Source organism: Chiloscyllium plagiosum, chromosome 2 (assembly GCF_004010195.1).
Source record: "Chiloscyllium plagiosum isolate BGI_BamShark_2017 chromosome 2, ASM401019v2, whole genome shotgun sequence".
Classification (NCBI taxonomy): Eukaryota; Metazoa; Chordata; class Chondrichthyes; order Orectolobiformes; family Hemiscylliidae; genus Chiloscyllium; species Chiloscyllium plagiosum.
The window spans coordinates 86,177,545-86,196,191 of record NC_057711.1 but is presented as its reverse complement, the minus strand read 5'-3'; the positions used below and the strand labels follow the sequence as shown (position 1 = coordinate 86,196,191).

The 18,647-nt window shown below is 41.4% G+C and overlaps 1 protein-coding gene across 1 annotated transcript in view; it reads left to right on the top strand.

The window, feature by feature from the left end:
• The window catches only part of fancc (FA complementation group C), a 119,495-nt gene that overhangs the window by 91,264 nt on the left and 9,584 nt on the right, over window positions 1–18,647 (top strand). The window contains exons 5-7 of the mRNA XM_043705344.1: window positions 1,577–1,678; window positions 13,567–13,631; window positions 15,120–15,284. Of these exons, the coding sequence (XP_043561279.1) occupies window positions 1,577–1,678; window positions 13,567–13,631; window positions 15,120–15,284 (332 nt within the window). The remainder of the gene's footprint in view (window positions 1–1,576; window positions 1,679–13,566; window positions 13,632–15,119; window positions 15,285–18,647) is intronic.

Below are 18,647 nucleotides of genomic sequence, written 5' to 3'. Positions count from 1 at the left end.
ACAAGCTTGGGTCTCAGATTCTCTGGATTCCCTTCCTCAAATTCCCCTCTTCACACCTTCATTTTGTGCTATGACTTGTTGCATCATCTCTTCAGGAGTTGCATACTTTTGCTTGAATCTTACTCCTGCCTGCCTGTCAGATTGTTGTCACCAATTTGGTACTGAAGACTGATGCTGGTGGTGCAGTTAAGACCCATGAGTTAAATCTCATCTACTCCTTATGTCTTCCTGCTGATTATGAAATCCTTTTAGAAAGCTAGCAGGAACAAGCATCTCAGACCTTTCAATGTTTCCTGTCCACTTCTGAGGCCACCATCCTACTATACCCCACTTGACTCACCAATCCAGCTGAGGGGTAAAATTGACCTCAAGTTTCTGTTCAACTGGTTCTAGCTCTGAAGATTTTATTGTTGCTTCTAAGTATGGAATTGATGAATACTATGCGTAAAGCTCATTGGCTGTAGACATAGTGCATGTGAAAATTTTGATGTAAGCATCAGAAGTAGCCTCTAAAGAAGGGTCACCTGACCCAAAGCGTTAACTCTGCTTTCTCTCCACAGATGCTGCCAGACCTGCTGAGTTTCTCTAGCAATTTCTGTTTTAGTTTCAGAAGTAGCCTGCAGGAGGCTAGAAGAACACAGCAAGCCAGGCAGCATCGGGAGGTGGAGAAATCACTGTTTCGGGTGTAATCTTTTTTCAGGACCTCGTGTTGTTCTGTGTGGTAATGTACCAGAGTCTGTTTAAGAAAACAAACAAGACAACTTTAGCTAGAAGATGTAAATTCATAATTAAGTACACTATTCCATCTCGGTCAAATAAAATGCAGGCATGGAGTAATGGAGATGAATCCCACCCGATTTTAGTTATACTTGCCATCTTTTGCGGACATTTTAAGGATCTAATTAGGAAATTGGTTACTTTTAATTTTTAAAGTTAATAAACAAATATACACTTATACTTCATTTGCCAATTTGGAACTTCTATTTGGAGTTTCTATAATGCTTCAAACATAGAAAAATATTCTGGTTGGTTCTTGTTTCTGTATTTCAATATCTTACTGCAAGTCCCAAAAATACATACGTCCTGTTACATCTCAGAGATTGGGTTAAGACATTTCTATGCAATTTTTATTTCATATCATGTACTCATTCCACTTGTGGAGTATATTCTGCCTTAATTGTAACTTGTTGCTTATTTACGATAAAATCATTTGGATTTCAATAGTTTCAGATGTTCGTTACAGCTCACCTGGAATGTTATCATTGAAAATACGACCCCTGGTTTTGTATTTCAGTCTCTGGACTTAGATTGTCATGAGTAACTTTATTTTCATATGTTTGTTTCCAGCTGATTCTCCTGTAGAATATTTGGTTCTCTCACCTGTCAGTTTCTTAAAAGGTGTCAGAGCAGAATTTGATAAATTGGTTTGATTTTCAGTTTCAGTGAATAAAACTTTATTGAGTGAATACCTGCATTCTATATACATTAAATGCATTTACATTGGTTTAATGTTTTTATGGATACATTAATATTTATTCATTATTAAATTGTGTGTCTTCATTTTTTTTAAAAAAAGAGCTTGCTGCAGAATTTGACTGGTGTTGATCAAGAAATGAGAAGTCTTATTCAGAATTTACATTACCCAGAGGAGGAATACCATTCTCAATTGTTGAAAAATGTAAGTAAATTAAAGGAAGGTACCTTTTTAAACTTTAGTTATATTCTTAATTAACTTTGCTATATAGAAATCTTCAAATTGCACTTGTTTCTTTTTATTTGTTCATGGAATATGGGTGTCATTGTGGTACATTCAATTACTGTTACAAAGGCATTCCACAATTTTGACCCAGCAACTATGAAGGACTGGTGATAAGGATGAAAGTCAGGATAGTGTGTGGTATAAAGGGGACTTGTATGTGACAGTGTTCCCGTGTATCTGTGGCCCTCCTTCTAGTCATTAGAGGTCATGGGTTTGGACAATGGTATTAAAGAAGCTGTGATGTATTGCTGTAGTACATCTTGTAGCTGGTACAAACTGGTTTCACTGAGCATCAGTAGTGGAGAGACTGAATGTTTGAGATGGTTTATGGAGTGCCATTCAAGCAGGCTCCATTGTCCTGGATACTGTTGAGCTTTTTGAGCGTTATTGGAGCTGTACTCATCCAGGCAATCAGAATGTTCCATCACCCTACTGACTTCTGCCTTGAAGATAGTGAGCAGACTTTGGAGGGTCAGAAGGTCAATTATTTACCACAAAATGCCTGGTCTTTGACTTGATCTTTGTGCCATAATATGTATTTGGTGGCATAGTTCAATTTCTGATCAGTGTAACTCCTAAAATATTGTTAGTGGGGATTCACTGATGAAAATGGCATTGAATGTAAGGCGAAGATGAAAAGATTCTCTTTTTGTTGATAGTCATTGCTTGGATCATGTGTGGCATGGACATTACTTGCCACTGACCAGCCCAAGCTTCGATGTTGTCCAGGTTTTGCTGCACATGGATAGGGACTTATTCAGTATCTGAGGAGTAGTGAATAGTGCTTAACATTGTGCAATCTTCAGCGGACATCTCCATGTATGATGGAAGGAAGTTGATAATGCCTAGGACAGTACCTTGAGGAATTCCTGCAATGATGAAATTGAGAAAATTGACTTCAACAATTCCCCAATCCTTTGGGCTTGGTATGGATTCAGCCAGTTGAAGGTACTCCCATTGATTCCCATTGAGTTTCATTTGCCACAGCTGCTTTGTGCCATACTTGTTGTATTTTGCCTTGATATTAAAGGCAGTAACCACTGGATTTGAGCTCTTTTGTACATGTTTGGACCAGGGTGTAATGAGTCCAGGTTTTCACTCATGCTCCTGGGTAGAACCCAAACTGAGCATCAGTTAGTAGTTTATTATTAAGTAAGTGCCATTTAAGAGCACTGTTGACAGCCATCGCTTTGTGGATGACTAAGGGTAGACTGCTGCAGTGGTATTGACCAGGTTAAACATCCTGCTTTTTATGGACAGAACATACCTGGGCAATTTTCCACATTGTTAGATATAACCCGTGTTATATCGGTATACTGGAACAGCTTGTCTAAGGGAATGACTAATTTCGGAGCACAAGTCTTCAGTACTAAAGATAGATGCTATTGTTAAGACAAATGCACTTTACAGAATGAAGAAGTTTCAGCAGCTTCCTGATAATACATAAAATGAATGAATTGGCTGAAGATTTGCATCTCTGATACTGGGTTCCTCAGGAGGAGATGGATTATCTTCTCAGCACTTCTGACTGAAAGTGCTTGCAAATGCTTTAGTCTTGTCTTTTGTATTGATGTGCTGAGACCGTCTATCTGGGAACGTTTAAGGACCCTCCTCCTCCTCCTCCAGTTAGTTATTTTATTGTCCAATACCATTCACAGCTGCTTGTGAAAAGACTGCAAAGCTTATCTTTGATCTGTTGATTTAGTGCGTGTGGTTCTAAATTCCATGTCTATTTTTGTTGCAAAAATAATGCATTTGGGCCATTAGTGATGTCTAAACTTTTACACAAAATAAGGACGGTTGTATCATAAGCTTCACCACATATGGTACTTCAGAGTGCTGATGTGTGTTTGTCATAGGTGTTGAAGTTGCTAAGAACCAAGGGTTGGGTTTGGGGTTATATTTCAAAATAAGTTCCTAATGAGCATTGCTTATTTATTAGGGAATTTGTTCACAAGTCAAAACTATGGAACTTGTTGTATTCTTCAAAGTCTTTGATCAGCACAGTTAACAGATCAATGTGTTGCTGAAGGCTGTAAAGGAGCGAAATAAATGCTAAAAATATTTTTGAGAACGTATTTTAGACCATGTCTTATAGAAATGTAGAAAATGGGGACCTGTAGGTTACAATTTAATCTAGGTGTGAGTAACCTATTTTTAGATGACCCATTTATTTATTTAATAGTCTAATTTATTATGTTTGAGCATAGCACTTCCACCTTTGCAAAAATTCGCTATCTCTTTGAGACAAAACATCCACACAGCACCCACTCATCACTTCTGTTCAAAGTAGTTAAAATTCCTTTTAATTTGGTTCATTTTTACTTTATTGTATCTTTTTCACTCTGGAAAAAAGTTAGTAGCTTACTGTTGCCTTTTTCAGTTCAAATTCACAAGGAAAGTGATTTTTGAAAATAGTTTGCATAAATTTCCCCTTTTCTTTTTCGACATACCTCACATTTGAGACAGCATATTTTTCAAATAAAGTTCTCTTTGGAAGATCAGTAAGCATGTTCAAGAAGCGCTACATTATAGAGCGAAGAGAAGTACAGCATAGGAACAGGCCCTTCAGCCTTCCAAGCCTGTGCCGATCATCGTGAATCCAAATTCTGTGGTCATAGCCTTTTAAAAAAAACTCAGTTTGAGGCCTTGCTTGGCCTAGAAGTAACAGTGCATCTGCGAGAATGGCAAATGATCTGTTAGGTTGACATTAGAGAGATACCTGCCACTTTCCACCCTCTCTCTGTCACCTCAGCAGTTCGCTTCGAGGTAAGTCCATGATTGACCTTCCCAAACCACCGTTAATTAAGGCCCTTAAGGGTTCAGTTAGCAACCATTTAAGGGCCTCAGTCCATCAGTGGCCTGATGACTTACCTTCCCAGCAGGTCCAAAAACTGACTGACTGCCATCTTGCCAGGGGAAGCAGGGTGGGCTGCCTGTGAGATTTGGGGGGATAGTGGTTCTGTTTGCCCCAAGCTGAGGGCCTTTGAGAACAGATAAAGCTAGGTGGGTGGACACATAGCCATTCTCCCTACCTTTGTGCGTGTGCCCTGTCTCCCCTCACTCCCTATTACCCTCAAACCATGACTACCACCCCCATAGAAAAGTATCATCTTTCCAGTCCTAGTCTTCGTGACTCAGCAGTCTGGGCCTCTGACAATTCTCTGCAGCTTCTGGTAGTTTCCAGCCTATGCCTGTCAGATTTAGGCAGGGTCAGAAGTCACACAGCACCAGATTATAGTCCTATAATTTTATTTGAAATCACAGCTGCCTCTTCGTCAGTTGAAGTGAAGAAAAACATACAGGCACAGAATTTATAGCAGAGAGATCAAAAGATCATACTCATGGAGTGAGTGTGAAGTGTTGACAGGCTGATTAATAAACCTCTGCAGGTGATCAAAAGAATCAAACGGTGTGAGTAAAGTGTCAACAGCTGAATAGTAAATGAAGGGGGTGACATTTAATCCAATTAATTGAGGCAGAGAGATGATTACAAAAAATTAAAATAATGTGGTGCTGGAGACAAACCAAATGGCTGGAATAACCCAAACACATTGCAATGCCATCCAGGCTCTCAAGACCAACCGCATCATTGTCATCAAACAAAGGAGAAGCCATTTTCATACAGAATGGAATGGACTACTACAAAGAAGCATCCTGACAACTAAGCAACCAGAATTACTACGGGCAACTACCTGCTGATCTGACCAAAGAACACACCCCTCAACTGAACAGACTGACCCAGACCTCAGAGTATCCAATGTACTCTCATCCTGTGTACTTCTCCCAGAGGAGACTTCTACTGCCATCCAAAGATATACAAAACTAACCCATCTGAACATCCCATCATATCAGGCAACAGAGCCCTGTGTGAGAACCTTTTTGGCTATGTTGAGGGCATCTTGAAACCCATTACACAAGGAACCCACAGCTTGACACTACAGATTTCTGACAGAATCTCAGCACCCATGGACCAACTGTATTAGGAACATTCCTCGTCACAATGGATGTTTCGGCACTCTACACCATCAACTGCCAATTTCCAGACGCCATCCTACAACTCATCCACTTTATCCTCGACCACAACATCTTCAACCAGTTGTTCATCCAGACACATGGAACAAAAGTGTGCCGCTGGAAAAGACAGCAGGTCAGGCAGCATCCGAGGAGGAGGAGAATTGATATTTCGGGCATGTGAGAGAGGGGAAGGAGGCTGAGAGATAAATAGGAGGGTGAGATCCAGATTTGCACTCCAGTATGCCAACATTTTTATGCACAAGTTTGAGCAAGACTTCTTTGCTGCATAGGCCCTCTAACCAGCGCTATACACCAGATACATTGACAACATTTTCTTCCTCTGGACTTATGGCGAGGAGTCACTGAAACGGCTACACAATGATATTAACAAGCTTCATCCCATCATCAGACTTACCATGGACTATTTCTCAGAATCAGTCTCAATCTTGGACGTACACATCTCCATCAAGGTATCCGGCGATCCACAGATAAATTCATGGTGCTGCACTTCTCTAGCTTTCACCCTAAGCATGCTAAAGAAGCCATACCCTATGGACAAGCCCAATGTATAAACAGGATCAGCTTAATCGAAGGGGAATGCGACAGACAACTATAAGTGCTGAAAGACACCCTCATTAGAACAGGATACAATGCTCAACTCATCGATTACCAGTTCTGACGTGTCACAAGCAAAAATGCAACAACCTCCTCGGTAGACAGACCCAGAATACGACTGATAGAGTACTCTTCTTCGTCCAGTACTTCCCTAGAGTGGAGAAACTGTGCTATGTTCTTCGTACCCTTCAACATGTCATTGATGACAATGAACATCTCGCCCAGATGGTCCCTAAGCCCCACTTCTTGCCTTCAAACAACCGCCAAACCTTAAATAAACCATTGTTCACAGCAAACTACCCACCCTGCAGGACAATATCAACTAGGAGAAAGTGAGGGCTGCAGATGCTGGAGATCAGAGCTTAAAAATGTGTTGCTGGAAAAGCGCAGTAGGGCAGGCAGCATCAAAGGAGCAGGAGAATCGACGTTTCGGGCATAAGCCCTTCTTCAGGCTTATGCCCGAAACGTCGATTCTCTTGCTCCTTTGCTGCTGCCTGACCTGCTGGGCTTTTCCAGCAACACATTTTTAAGTTAAGGACAATATCAACCACAACACCACACACTCCTCCCATGGCAAGATCTGCAAGACATCTCAGATCATTGACGTGGATGCTGCCATCACACGTGGGAACACCACCCACCAAATACATAGCAGATGTATTTGGCCATTGTTGTCTACCTCATACACTGCAGGCAAGGATGTCCGGGGTGGGGGGGGGAATTGAATTTAAGAGCCATAAGATTATGCTGCAACTCTACAGACTCCTGGTTAGACCACACTTGGAATGTTGTGTTCAGTTTTGGTTGCTTCTTTATAGGAAGGATGTGGAAGCTTTAGAGAGGATGCAGAGGAGATTTACCAGGATGCTGCCTAGATTGGAGGGCATGCCTTATGAAATAAAGTTGAGGGAGCTAGGGCTTTTCACTTTGGAGCGAAGAAGGATGAAAGGTGACTTAATAGAAGTGGGTGTGAGAGGATGAGACACATGGAGTGAATAGCCAGAGACTTTTTCCCAGGACAGAAATGGCTGTCACGAGGGGGCCTTATTTGAACGTGATTGATTTAGGGGAGTTGTCAGAGATAGGTTCTTTACAGAGAGTGGGTGGTGCGTGAAATGTACCACCAGTAGAGTCAGATACGTTGGGGACATTTAAGCAACTCTTGGATATGCACGTGGAAGATAGTACAATGAAGCATATGTAGATTAGTTTGATCTTAGAGTAGGATATAAGGTCAGCCCGACATTGAGGGTCAAAGGGCCTGTACTGTGCGGTATTGTTCTATGTTCCATGTCCTGAGGCGAGACCATGCAGATGTTATGGCAATGGATGAATGGACATCACACAACAATTGCCAGAAAGGAATTTTCCCTCCCAGTTAGGGAACACTTCAGGGGTCAAAAACATTCAGCCTCTGATCTTCGGCAAGCATCTCCAAGGCGGCCTTCAAGATACACAGCAACACAGAATCACCGAGCAGAAACTGATAGCCAAGTTCTGTACCCATGAAGACGGCGTCAACCATAATCTTAGGTTCATGTTGCGCTACGTATAATGCCAAAAATGCTCCAAAAGCTTGTGACTTAAATAAACCTGTTGGACTATAACCTGATGTGACTTCTGACCTTGTCCATCCCAGTCCAACACCAGCACATCCACATTATAGGGTGCAGGATAGAACAACTTAACTTCGGGATGTTTTAGGTCAGGAAGCCCACCAGTCTGCACTAAGAGTGCTTGATTGGCATTTCATCTAGTGGCTTGGTCACTGGTGAGGGCAAATATCTCTCAATCTTAAAGATGCCTAGCCCCACAGTCATGCGAAAAAGGAAAATCCTGTCGTAACAAATATGTGTGATATTGGTATATGCCTCTTTTTTCCTTCTGGGCCTTGTATGTGCAGATGGAGCAGGAATAGAGTCATAGAGATGTACAGCATGGAAACAGACCTTTCGGTCCAACCCATCCATGCCTACCAGATATCCCAACCCAACCTAGTCCCACCTGCCAGCACCCAGCCCATATCCCTCCAAACCCTTCCTATTCATATACCCATCCAAATGCCTCTTAAATGTTGCAATAGTACCAGCCTCCACCACATCCTTTGGCAGCTCATTCCATACCCGTACCACCCTCTATGTGAAAAGGTTGCCTCTTAGGTCTCTTTTATATCTCTCCCGTCTCACCCTAAACCTATGCCCTCTAGTTCTGGACTCCCCGACCCCAGGGAAAAGACTTTGCCTATTTATCCTATCCATGCCCCTCATTATTTTTCTCTCCCTTTAGCTCAAATCCTCCAACCCTGACAACATCCTTGTAAATCTTTTCTGAACCCTTTCAAGTTTCACAACATCTTTCCGATAGGAAGGAGACCAGAATTGCACGTAATATTCCAACAGTGGCCTAATCAATGTCCTGTACATCCGCAACATGATCTCCCAACTCCTGTACTCCATACTCTGACCAATAAAGGAAAGCATACCAAACACCACCTTCACTATCCTATCTACCCGTGACTCCACTTTCAAGGAGCTATGAACCTGCACTCCAAGGTCTCTTTGTTCAGCAACACTCCATAGGACCTTACCATTAAGTGTATAAGTCCTGCCAAATTTGCTTTCCCAAAATGCAGCATCTCGCATTTATCTGAATTAAGCTCCATCTGCCACTTTTCAGCCCATTGGCCCATCTGGTCCAGATCCTGTTATAATCTGAGGTAACCCTTCTCGCTATCCACTATACTTCCAATTTTGGTGTTAAATGTTAAACTGGATTGTCCACATGACTTCCTAGAAACGTTAGGCAGCAACCTGCCTCTTTATGGGGTATGAGGAACAATTCTTGTTCTAGTCCTGCATTGGCCCCCTCCAGAACTTTTTTTTTTCGGTACGTTGACAGCTGATTTGGTGCTGCTTCATGCTCCTTCCTGGACCTTGAAAAATTTGTTCATTTTGCCTCCAATTTTCATCTCTCTATAACTTTCACATCATCCATTTCTGACACTTCTCTTCCTTTCCTTGACTACTTCCTCTCCACCTAAGGGAATAAACTGTCCACTGCCATCCACTACAAAGCTACTGACTCCCATAGCTACTTTCACTTCAGCTCTTCCTACCGCACTTGCTGCAAGGATTCTATCCCATTCTCCCAGTTCTTTCACCTATGTTGTATCTGTTCGGCTGATGCCACCTGCCAAAACAGTGCTGCTGACATGGCTTCCTTTTTCCATAACTGTGGTATCTACTCGCTGTGGTTGATTGGATCTTCAATAACATCTGACCATCACCCATGCTTCTGTCCTTGCCCCTCCCCATCACTCACAGCAGCATGATCAAGTCTCCCTTGCCCTCACTTTTCATCCCACCAGCCTCAGCATTCAAAGGATCATTCTCCACCATTTCAGACAAATCCCAGCAGAATGCCATCACCATTCACATCTTCCCCTCACTCCTACTTCTGCATTTTGCAGCGATCGTTCCCTCCGGGGCACGCTCGTCCATTCCTTGACCACTAACAGCACATTTCTTGATGAAGGGCTTTTGCCTGAAACTTCGACTCTCCTGCTCCTCTGATGCTGCCTGACCTGCTGTGCTTTTCCAGCACCACACACTCGACACCAACAGCACACCCTCTTCCCACTGCACCTTCCCATGTAACCGCAGAAAGTGCAACACCTGCTCCTTCACCACCTCCGCGCGCACCAGCCATGTGCCTAAACAGTCTTTCCAGGTGAAGCAACCTTTCACCTTTACCTCCTCTAATCTTGTGTATTATATTTGCTGCACCCAATGTGGCATACTCTACATTGGAAAATCCAAACACAGACTGGGTGGCCACTTTGCAGAATATCTCCGGTCTGTCTGCAAGCATGACCCCTGACTTCCAGTAACCGGTCATTTTAACACAGCATCCTGCTCACATGCTCATTTGTCTGTCCTCCAGCTTGCTACTGTCCTCCAGCGAATCACAACGAAAATTGGAGGAAAATGTCTCATCTTCAGACTAGGCACTTTACAAACCTTCTGGCTCAACATTGAGTTCAATAACTTCAGATTGTGAACCAATTCCTTCTCTTTCGTTTAGCTTTGCTAGTTCCATTCTCTGTCACCATGTCCTCTGTTCCCCCTCCCCCACTCCAGTGGGACTGTCTGTTCTTCCCAGTCTGGTAGTTAGACACACTATTGTTCTGCCGTTTCACATTCTGATCACTTAATCTGGACTATCAACATCTTTTCTCTTCATCTCCAAACCCTCCCCCGCCCTAATCTGATGAACATATGATTTTGACGGGGAACTATCAGCAGAAAACTTCACTTGAACATTAAAGGACCCACTTATTGTGAAATTCTTTAATTATGTCATTATAAATGTAAATTGTCCCCATGGTTCTGATGATTTAGAAATCAGACAATGGAAAAATTAATGTGTTTATTTTGGACTGGAGACAGTATACCATTGTGTTTCCCAGGATTCTATTATGGGAGAACTGCTTTTCTTTGAAGTGGTGGACACAGGTTAGGGTTACAACATTTGGATAAATGCATGAAATGAAAGATTTGGACGGATATGGAAACGAAGCGCAAGCGCAAGTTTAATTTGGGATCACGGTTGGTGTGTAGTGGTTAGACCGAAAGGTCTGTTTCCACGCTGTATGACCCTGAGGGTTTGAGCTGTAGGGAGAGGCTGAATAGGCTGGGGCTATTTTCCCTGGAGTGTTAGAGGCTGAGGAGTGACCTTATAGAGGTTTATAAAAACATGAGGGACACGGGCAGGGTGACTAAATAAGGGATCTTTTCTTTGGGGTAGGGGAGTCCGAAACTGGATAGCATAGGTTTAAGCTGAGACGGGAAGGACTTAAAAGGGACCTACGGGGCAACTTTCATACAGAGGATGGCGCGAGTATGGAATGAGCTGCCAGAGGAAGTGTTGGAGTTTGGTACAATTATAACAGTTAAAGGCATCTGCGCAGGTATATCAATAGGAAGGGCTTAGAACGATATAGGCCAAATGCTGACAAGTGTGATTGGATTTATTTAGCATATCTTGTTGGCATGGGCAAGTTGAACCAAAGGGTCTGTTTCCATGCTGTTCAGCTCTATGACTTAGCATGCAATTGCAAAATTTGCAAGTGATTAACAAACTTGGAAATATTGTGAAAATGTGAAACAGATAGTCATAGACTGAAGAAGATATAGATTGGTCCAAGGCAAACGAATAGCAGATGAATAGGCTGGGGATAGAAGGGGGAGATGAAAAAGCCGAGGTGGGTAGGATTAAGGAAAACCCCAAGATATCCTACACTTATGTGAGGAACAAGAGGATGGCCAGAGTGAGGATAGGGCCAATCAGGGATAGTGGAGGGAACTTGTGCCTGGAGTTGGAGGAGACAGGGGAGGTCCTTATTGAATACTTTGCTTCAATATTCGCCAATGAGAGAGACCTTGTTGTTTGTGAGGATAACGTTAAACAGGCTGATGTGCTCGAACAGGTTGATACTAAGAAGGAGGATGTGCTGGAAATTTTGAAAAACATCATGAGGATAGCTAATCCCCTGGATCAAAGGGGATATACCCAAGGTTACTACGGGATGCAGGGAAGACATTGCTGAACCTCTGCCGATGGTCTTTGCATCCTCGCTGTCCACTGGAGTAGTACTAGGTGATTGGAGGATGGCAAATGTTATTCCCTTCTTCAAGAAAAACAATAGGGATAGCCCTGGAAATTATAGATCAGTCAGTCTTAGGATTCTGAGAGACAGGATTTATGATTATTTGGAAAAGCACAGCTTGATTAGAAATAGTCAGCATGGTCATGATAAAGTGGATAGCCAGAGACTTTTTTCCAGGGTGGAAATGCCTATCACGTGGGGCCATAATTGTAAGGTGATGGGAGGATGGTTTAGGGGAGCTGTCTGAGGTTGGTTGTTTACACAGAGCGTGGTGGGTGCGTGGAATGCACTGCCAGCAGTGATAATTGAGTCAGATACATTAGGGACATTTAAGCAACTCTTGGATAGGCACATGGATGATAGTAAAATGAAAAGTATATAGGTTAGATTGATCTAGAGTAGGATAAAGGGTCAGCACAACATTGAGGGCTGAAGGGTCTGTGGTGTACTGTTCTATGTTCTATGAATTTAATGTGGCAAAGTGTGAACTGATACATTTTAATTGGAAGAACAAGGAGAGGTAATATAAACTAAACAGAACTACCTTTTTAATGGGGTACAGGGTACTGGGGTTATATATGCACTGATAACTAGGTGGCAGAGCAGGTTGAGAATGAGAGAGGCAATGGGATCCTGGAGAGACAGCATGAAGGAAAATCATGATTCACCTGTATGAAAATACTGGATTGGTCTGAAGTGGAGTATTTTCTCTTAATCAGGGTCCAGTTATTTAGGAAGGATATGAAGGTAATTGAGAGGCTGCAAAGAAGATTGATGAGAATAATTCCCAGAATGAAGCTCTTCAGTTGTGTGAATTGCTTGGAGAAGCTAGAACTTTCTCTTTTACTAAGAGAAGTTTGAGAAGAGGTTTGATGCAATTGCTGAAAACAGCGATGGGTCTAGTCATAGTAGATCAAAGGAAATGTTCGAATTAGCAGGATCGTAGAGAATATGAACGGTCAGCAGTGAATTGATTGGTAAATGAACTAAAGGCAACAGCAGGAATCACTTCTTCGCAAAGCATTATCTAGAATGTACAATTTAAAAATATGGTGCAGGCAGGTTGAGTCATGACTTTCAAGTGGGAATTGGATTACAAAAAGATTTGCAAGCTATGGGGAAAAGGCAGGGGAGTGGGATTCTTGGCATGGATGTAACTGGCAAATAGCCTTCTTTTGTGATTCTCATAGCTATTCTGTGATTCTCTGCTTAATATCATGTGTAGAATCACTTCCTTTTGGGGTGGAAATTGGAATAATTCTAATATTAATCTTCTAGTTACAGTTAAACTATGAAGTGGTTGTTTCAACCACTGGTGTGTTACTAAGTGGCTACTGTTTTTGACCTTTTTTGTTCATATATAACTTGCAGTAACTACAATGTCCATTAAAAAAAAAATGCTGGAACACTGAAAGTCTGAGTGCGATATTACTCCACCACTGTGTGCAAGGAAATTTGATACCTGTCTTTTTTTTATAGTTTATGACTACTTCCTTCTTTATTTCAGATGGTCTCCACTTTAGTTAAGGAACTTCAAGGCAATCAATGTGACAGAAATTCCTTGTTTATAAGGTAGGTGCTTGGTTTGAGACATTGTGAAAGTATTTAAAGGCATATCTCAATAAACAGTGACCACTTTACATTAATTAAAAAGGAACATGTAAAACTTAGGCCAAATTTCTGCTCAATTCTTCTCCTAATAGTAGAAGGAATTAATTTACTAATGCACCACAATTGTTGGAAATGTGCTATCTAGGGAAGAGGGGAGTATTTCATCACACTTCTGATTTGTACTTTGTTAATACTAAAGATTTGTTTCAAAAGACTCCATAAAAATTATTCTGATATTCAAGTTGTTTATTAATCAATGTGCTTGCTATTGACTTTTTAATACTGAGGAACCTTGATTATCTGAAGGACATGGGCGGGGAGTATTGTGTTCGGCTAATCGAATGCTGGATGATCGAGGTTCCTCTGTATACCTGTATTCTTTGTATTAATAACACTAAATAATTTAAGGACAAAGCTTGCATTTATAAAGTATTTTGTTCTCCCTTCAGCATGACCCAAAGAAAATTGTTCTAAAAGATTTTTATTTAATCATTTTGTATAATAATATAATTTGAGACATAAAACTCAGGGCATGACCTTCTTTTTATTTTAAAGGGTGGGGTATTTGCATTTAAATATTCAAAATAACTCCCCAACACAATGCATTGTTCTTGATATGTCTTTCCCACGTGTTTCTGTGGTTGCAGCAGACCCCTTAGAATAGTGAAGATCTTGCTCAAGAAAGCTGGTACCATTACATCTTCAGCTACCTTTTATTTGTCTTTAGATACACATCAAAATGTTTGGTGTACAGCATCCAACATTCTGTCTCTTATATAATTGTTCCCATCACTCCAGATTGACCTGCTATTTTATTTTCCCACTACTTGAATCTAGTAGTCGCTCGCAACCTGTGTCCCCTTGATGAACGTTCTCTGTGCCAGCCGCTCCCTTGCTGTGTTTGCGTACCCTTCTCCCCTGGCATCACCCACAGCCTGAGTCCCCTCACCATCACTCTCCACAATGACTTTGCTGAGCTACCGGATGAGTAATCCCCTCTTCAGCCATCAACTGTGGTCCAAGTCTGTTCGCGACCTGTGCTCTCAGCCTGCTCCCTGGTGACAAACACAGCCTGAGTCCCCTCATACCTATTCTCTTGACATTACCTCTACAATCCTGTGCTATTTTCTGGGCAATGTCCATCCTGGAAAAGAAAACAGCTGCCAGACCTTATGAGCCTCTCTAACATTGATTGTATCTTACAATTTCTGCTTGTGAGGAGGATTGAGTGAAATTTAAAGTTAGATGAATTCTTGTTAGATGGTGATGAAATGTTGAAAATCTGAAGAACAATTATGATGCAAAGTCACAGGTCCATCAGCAACTGAGAAGAATAGAGCAAATACGTCTGTATTCTAATTAACATTCTACTGAAGAAAGTGAGCTTCTTTAATAGAGTTTTATATTTGTTAGTAATAGAAAAAAATTGACAAGTTTTTTTTCCAATAGACTCCCACCGGAACAACTGAGGAGTTTTTCTGTCCTCTGCTCACCGATTGTTACTTTAGTTGAGGTTTTTCCCTTGGTGGAAGCTCTTCTGACTTGTCGTGAAGATGATTTGGATGAAACTCTTTGCACAGAATTTCTAGAGTCTGTCAGTACTGGCATTTTGCAGTAAGTAGATGTGAGATTTTGAAATTGTACCATAAAATGATCACAGCAGATAATTTTTAAATGTTGTCAAATCTACAATTATATTGATGTATTAGCAAGAGGATATATATTCATCAGGAATAATTGGAGGTGTAGTGGACAGTGAAGAAGGTTACCTCAGAATACAACGTGATCATAATGGGCCAATGGGCCTGGAGTGGAAGATGGAGTTTAATTTAGATAAATATGAGGTACTGGATTTTGGAAAGGCAAATCAGAGTAGGACTTGTAGGACTGATGTACATAATGGTAAGGTCCTGGGGAGCATTGCTGAAGAAAGATGTTGGAGTGCAAGTTCATAGTTCTTTGAAAGTAGAGTTGTAGGTCAATAGGATAGTGAAGAAGGGTGTTTAGTATGCTTTCCTTTATTGGTCAGTGCATTGAGTATAGGGGTTGGGAAGTCATGTTGCAGCTGTATAGGACTTTGGTTAGGCCACTTTTGGATATTGTGTGCAATTCTGGTCTCCCTCTTATTGGAAGGATGTTGTGAAACCTGGAAAGATTTACAAAGATGTTGCCGGGGTTACAGGGTTTGAGATACAGGGAGAGGCTGAATAGGCTTGGACTGTTTTCCCTGGAGCGTCGGTGGCTGAGGGATGGCCTTCTAGAGGTTTATAAAATCATGAAGGGCATGGATAGGATAAATAGACAAGGTTTTTTCACCTGGGATGGGGGAGTCCAGAACTAGAGGGCATAGATTTAGGGTGAGAGAGAAAGATTTAAAAGGGATCTAAAGAGCAACGTTTTCACACAGTAGGAGATGTGTGTATGGCATGAGCTGCCAGAGGAAGTGGTGGAGGTTCGTACATTACAACATTTAAAAGGCATCTGGATGGGTATATGATTAGGAAGGGTTTGGAGGGACATGAGTGAAATGCTGGCAAACGAGATTAGATTAGAATGTCTGGTTGACATGGATGAGTTGGACTGAAGGGTCTGTTTCTGTGCTTTACATCTCTGTGACTCTGACTCTATAACAGATAAGTTGGATCTTTCTCCCTGAGAAAAGAGACAGTTGGGAAGTGACCTGGTTGGCATTTTGAAAATTATTAAAGGGTTTGACAGGTAGATATGGAGAAGATGCTTCCACTTGTGGGAAGCCCAAAACTAGGGATCAATAAACAGAAGATATTCATTAATATGTCAAATAAGGATTTTGGAAAAAGATGCCGAACTAGATAGTGGTTTAAAATGTAGAAGTTGCTGCTATGGGGTGGTTGAGGCAAATAGTCTAGATGCATTAATAACACTTTTCCTTAATTGCATAGAATAAAATGAAATATGTTTTTACTGGTAGTGGGATGAGAGAGCTTGTGAGTGGAAATAATGTCATGTTCTATATCTGTGCTGTACCTGTAGACAAAAGGAAATCTTGTTTATATATAGGAAGCATCTTTTACATGTGAGGGGAGAAAAAGAACAGGATGACAAATCTGAATCTTGGTGGTTTGAAGAGAGTCTTCATTAGGAGGAAAGGGTAGAGTGGTTTAGGATGTGGGATCAAGATAGCTGCCACTGATGTGTAAAGACAGGGGATGATCTATTGGGTAGGAGGCTTAAAAATGGTGAGTTACAGAGTTAGAGAGAGATGGCAGGATGAGACCGAAGAATGAATGTATCAAACGTGGACCTACTGTGAGAATTTCAGATGCTGGAGTTCAGAGTCGAGAGTGTGGTGCTGGAAAAGCACAGCAGGTCAGACAGCATCCGAGGAGCAGGAGAAGCAACGTTCTGGGCATAAGCCCTTCTTCAGGACTTACTGTCGTATTACTGATTTATAGTTAGTGTATGACTGTTTTTCCTGCTGTAATATTTGGGTGAGAAGATGCCCAGGCGCTCTCCTCGTGCTCAATATCCTGTCACCATTCTACACTGGTTCACTCAAGAAAAATGTTTATATGCATTAAAGGGTAAGTTGGTTAAGAATATAGTGGAGAAAGGAATAAAAGGATACGCTGATAGGTCTAGTTGAAGAGCTGTGGGAGGAGGCTTGCAAGAAAATATCACAGACATATACCAATTGGGTTGAAAAACTATCTGCACTGTAAACTCTTAATTCCACAATAAAGTTTCAAGTATCTGAGAAAATTTTTTGGTGCATTATAACCTTTATTTCTATTTAATATTGAAGTTGTATTTTTAAGAAAAAGGTAGCTTTATATTGTAATATTTTTCTGTATTAATTTTTTTAATTCCACCTTGTTAATGGTGCTGTTTTTAAAACTACTTCATGTTGGTACAAATTCTGCCATTGATAGATTTGTAGTGGAGAATGCAATTTATATTGCTTGGTTTGGGTATACTATTAAATAATTGATGAATTGGGGTGTCTGCATATGAACCTGCAAAATCTATTGTTATGCAATTGTGTGAACAAATCAGTCCAAACAAACAACGTGGAATTACGTAAGTTATGCTAAAACCTTCTTTTGAATACTTTGATTCTTTTTGGTCAAAAATTGGAAATGGTGTTCTTAATGCCTAGAAATCACTCCATTATTTAAAGTCTCTGTGCTTAGATTGGTACTACTCAAGTAATACACTCCTTGGAATCCCCTCTCTTTCAGTTAAAACCATTTAATTACATCTGTTTATCTTCAGACTGAAGAGGTTGTTTTAAGTCCTACTGATGTTCTTAATTGTCTTGTTTTGGTACTACCCACTGAGAGTCATAGAGATGTACAGCATGGAAACAGACCCCTCGGTCCAACCCATCCATGCCGACCAGATATCCCAACCCAATCTAGTCCCACCTGCCAGCACCCGGCCCATATCCCTCCAAACCCTTCCTATTCATATACCCATCCAACGGCCTCTTAAATGTTGCAATTGTACCAGCCTCCACCACTTCCTCTGGCAGCTCATTCCATACCCATACCACCCTCTGTGTGAAAAAGTTACTCCTTAGGCTTCTTTTATATCTTTCCCCTCTCACCCTAAACCTATGCCCTCTAGTTCTGGACTCCCCGACACCTGGGAAAAGACTTCGCCTATTTACCCGATCTATGCCCCTTATAATTTTGTAAACTTCTATAAGGTCACCCCTCAGCCTCTAACGCTCCAGGGAAATCAGCCCCAGCCTATTCAGCCTCTCCCTATAGCTCAAATCCTCCAGCCCTGGCAACATCCTTGTAAATCTTTTCTGAACCCTTTCAAATTTCACAACATCTTTCCAATAGGAAGGAGACCAGAATTGTATGCAATATTCTAACAGTGGCCTAACCAATGTCCTGTACAGCTGCAACATGATCTCCCAACTCCTGTACTCAATACTCTGACCAATAAAGGAAAGCATACCAAATGCTTTCTTCACTATCCTATCTA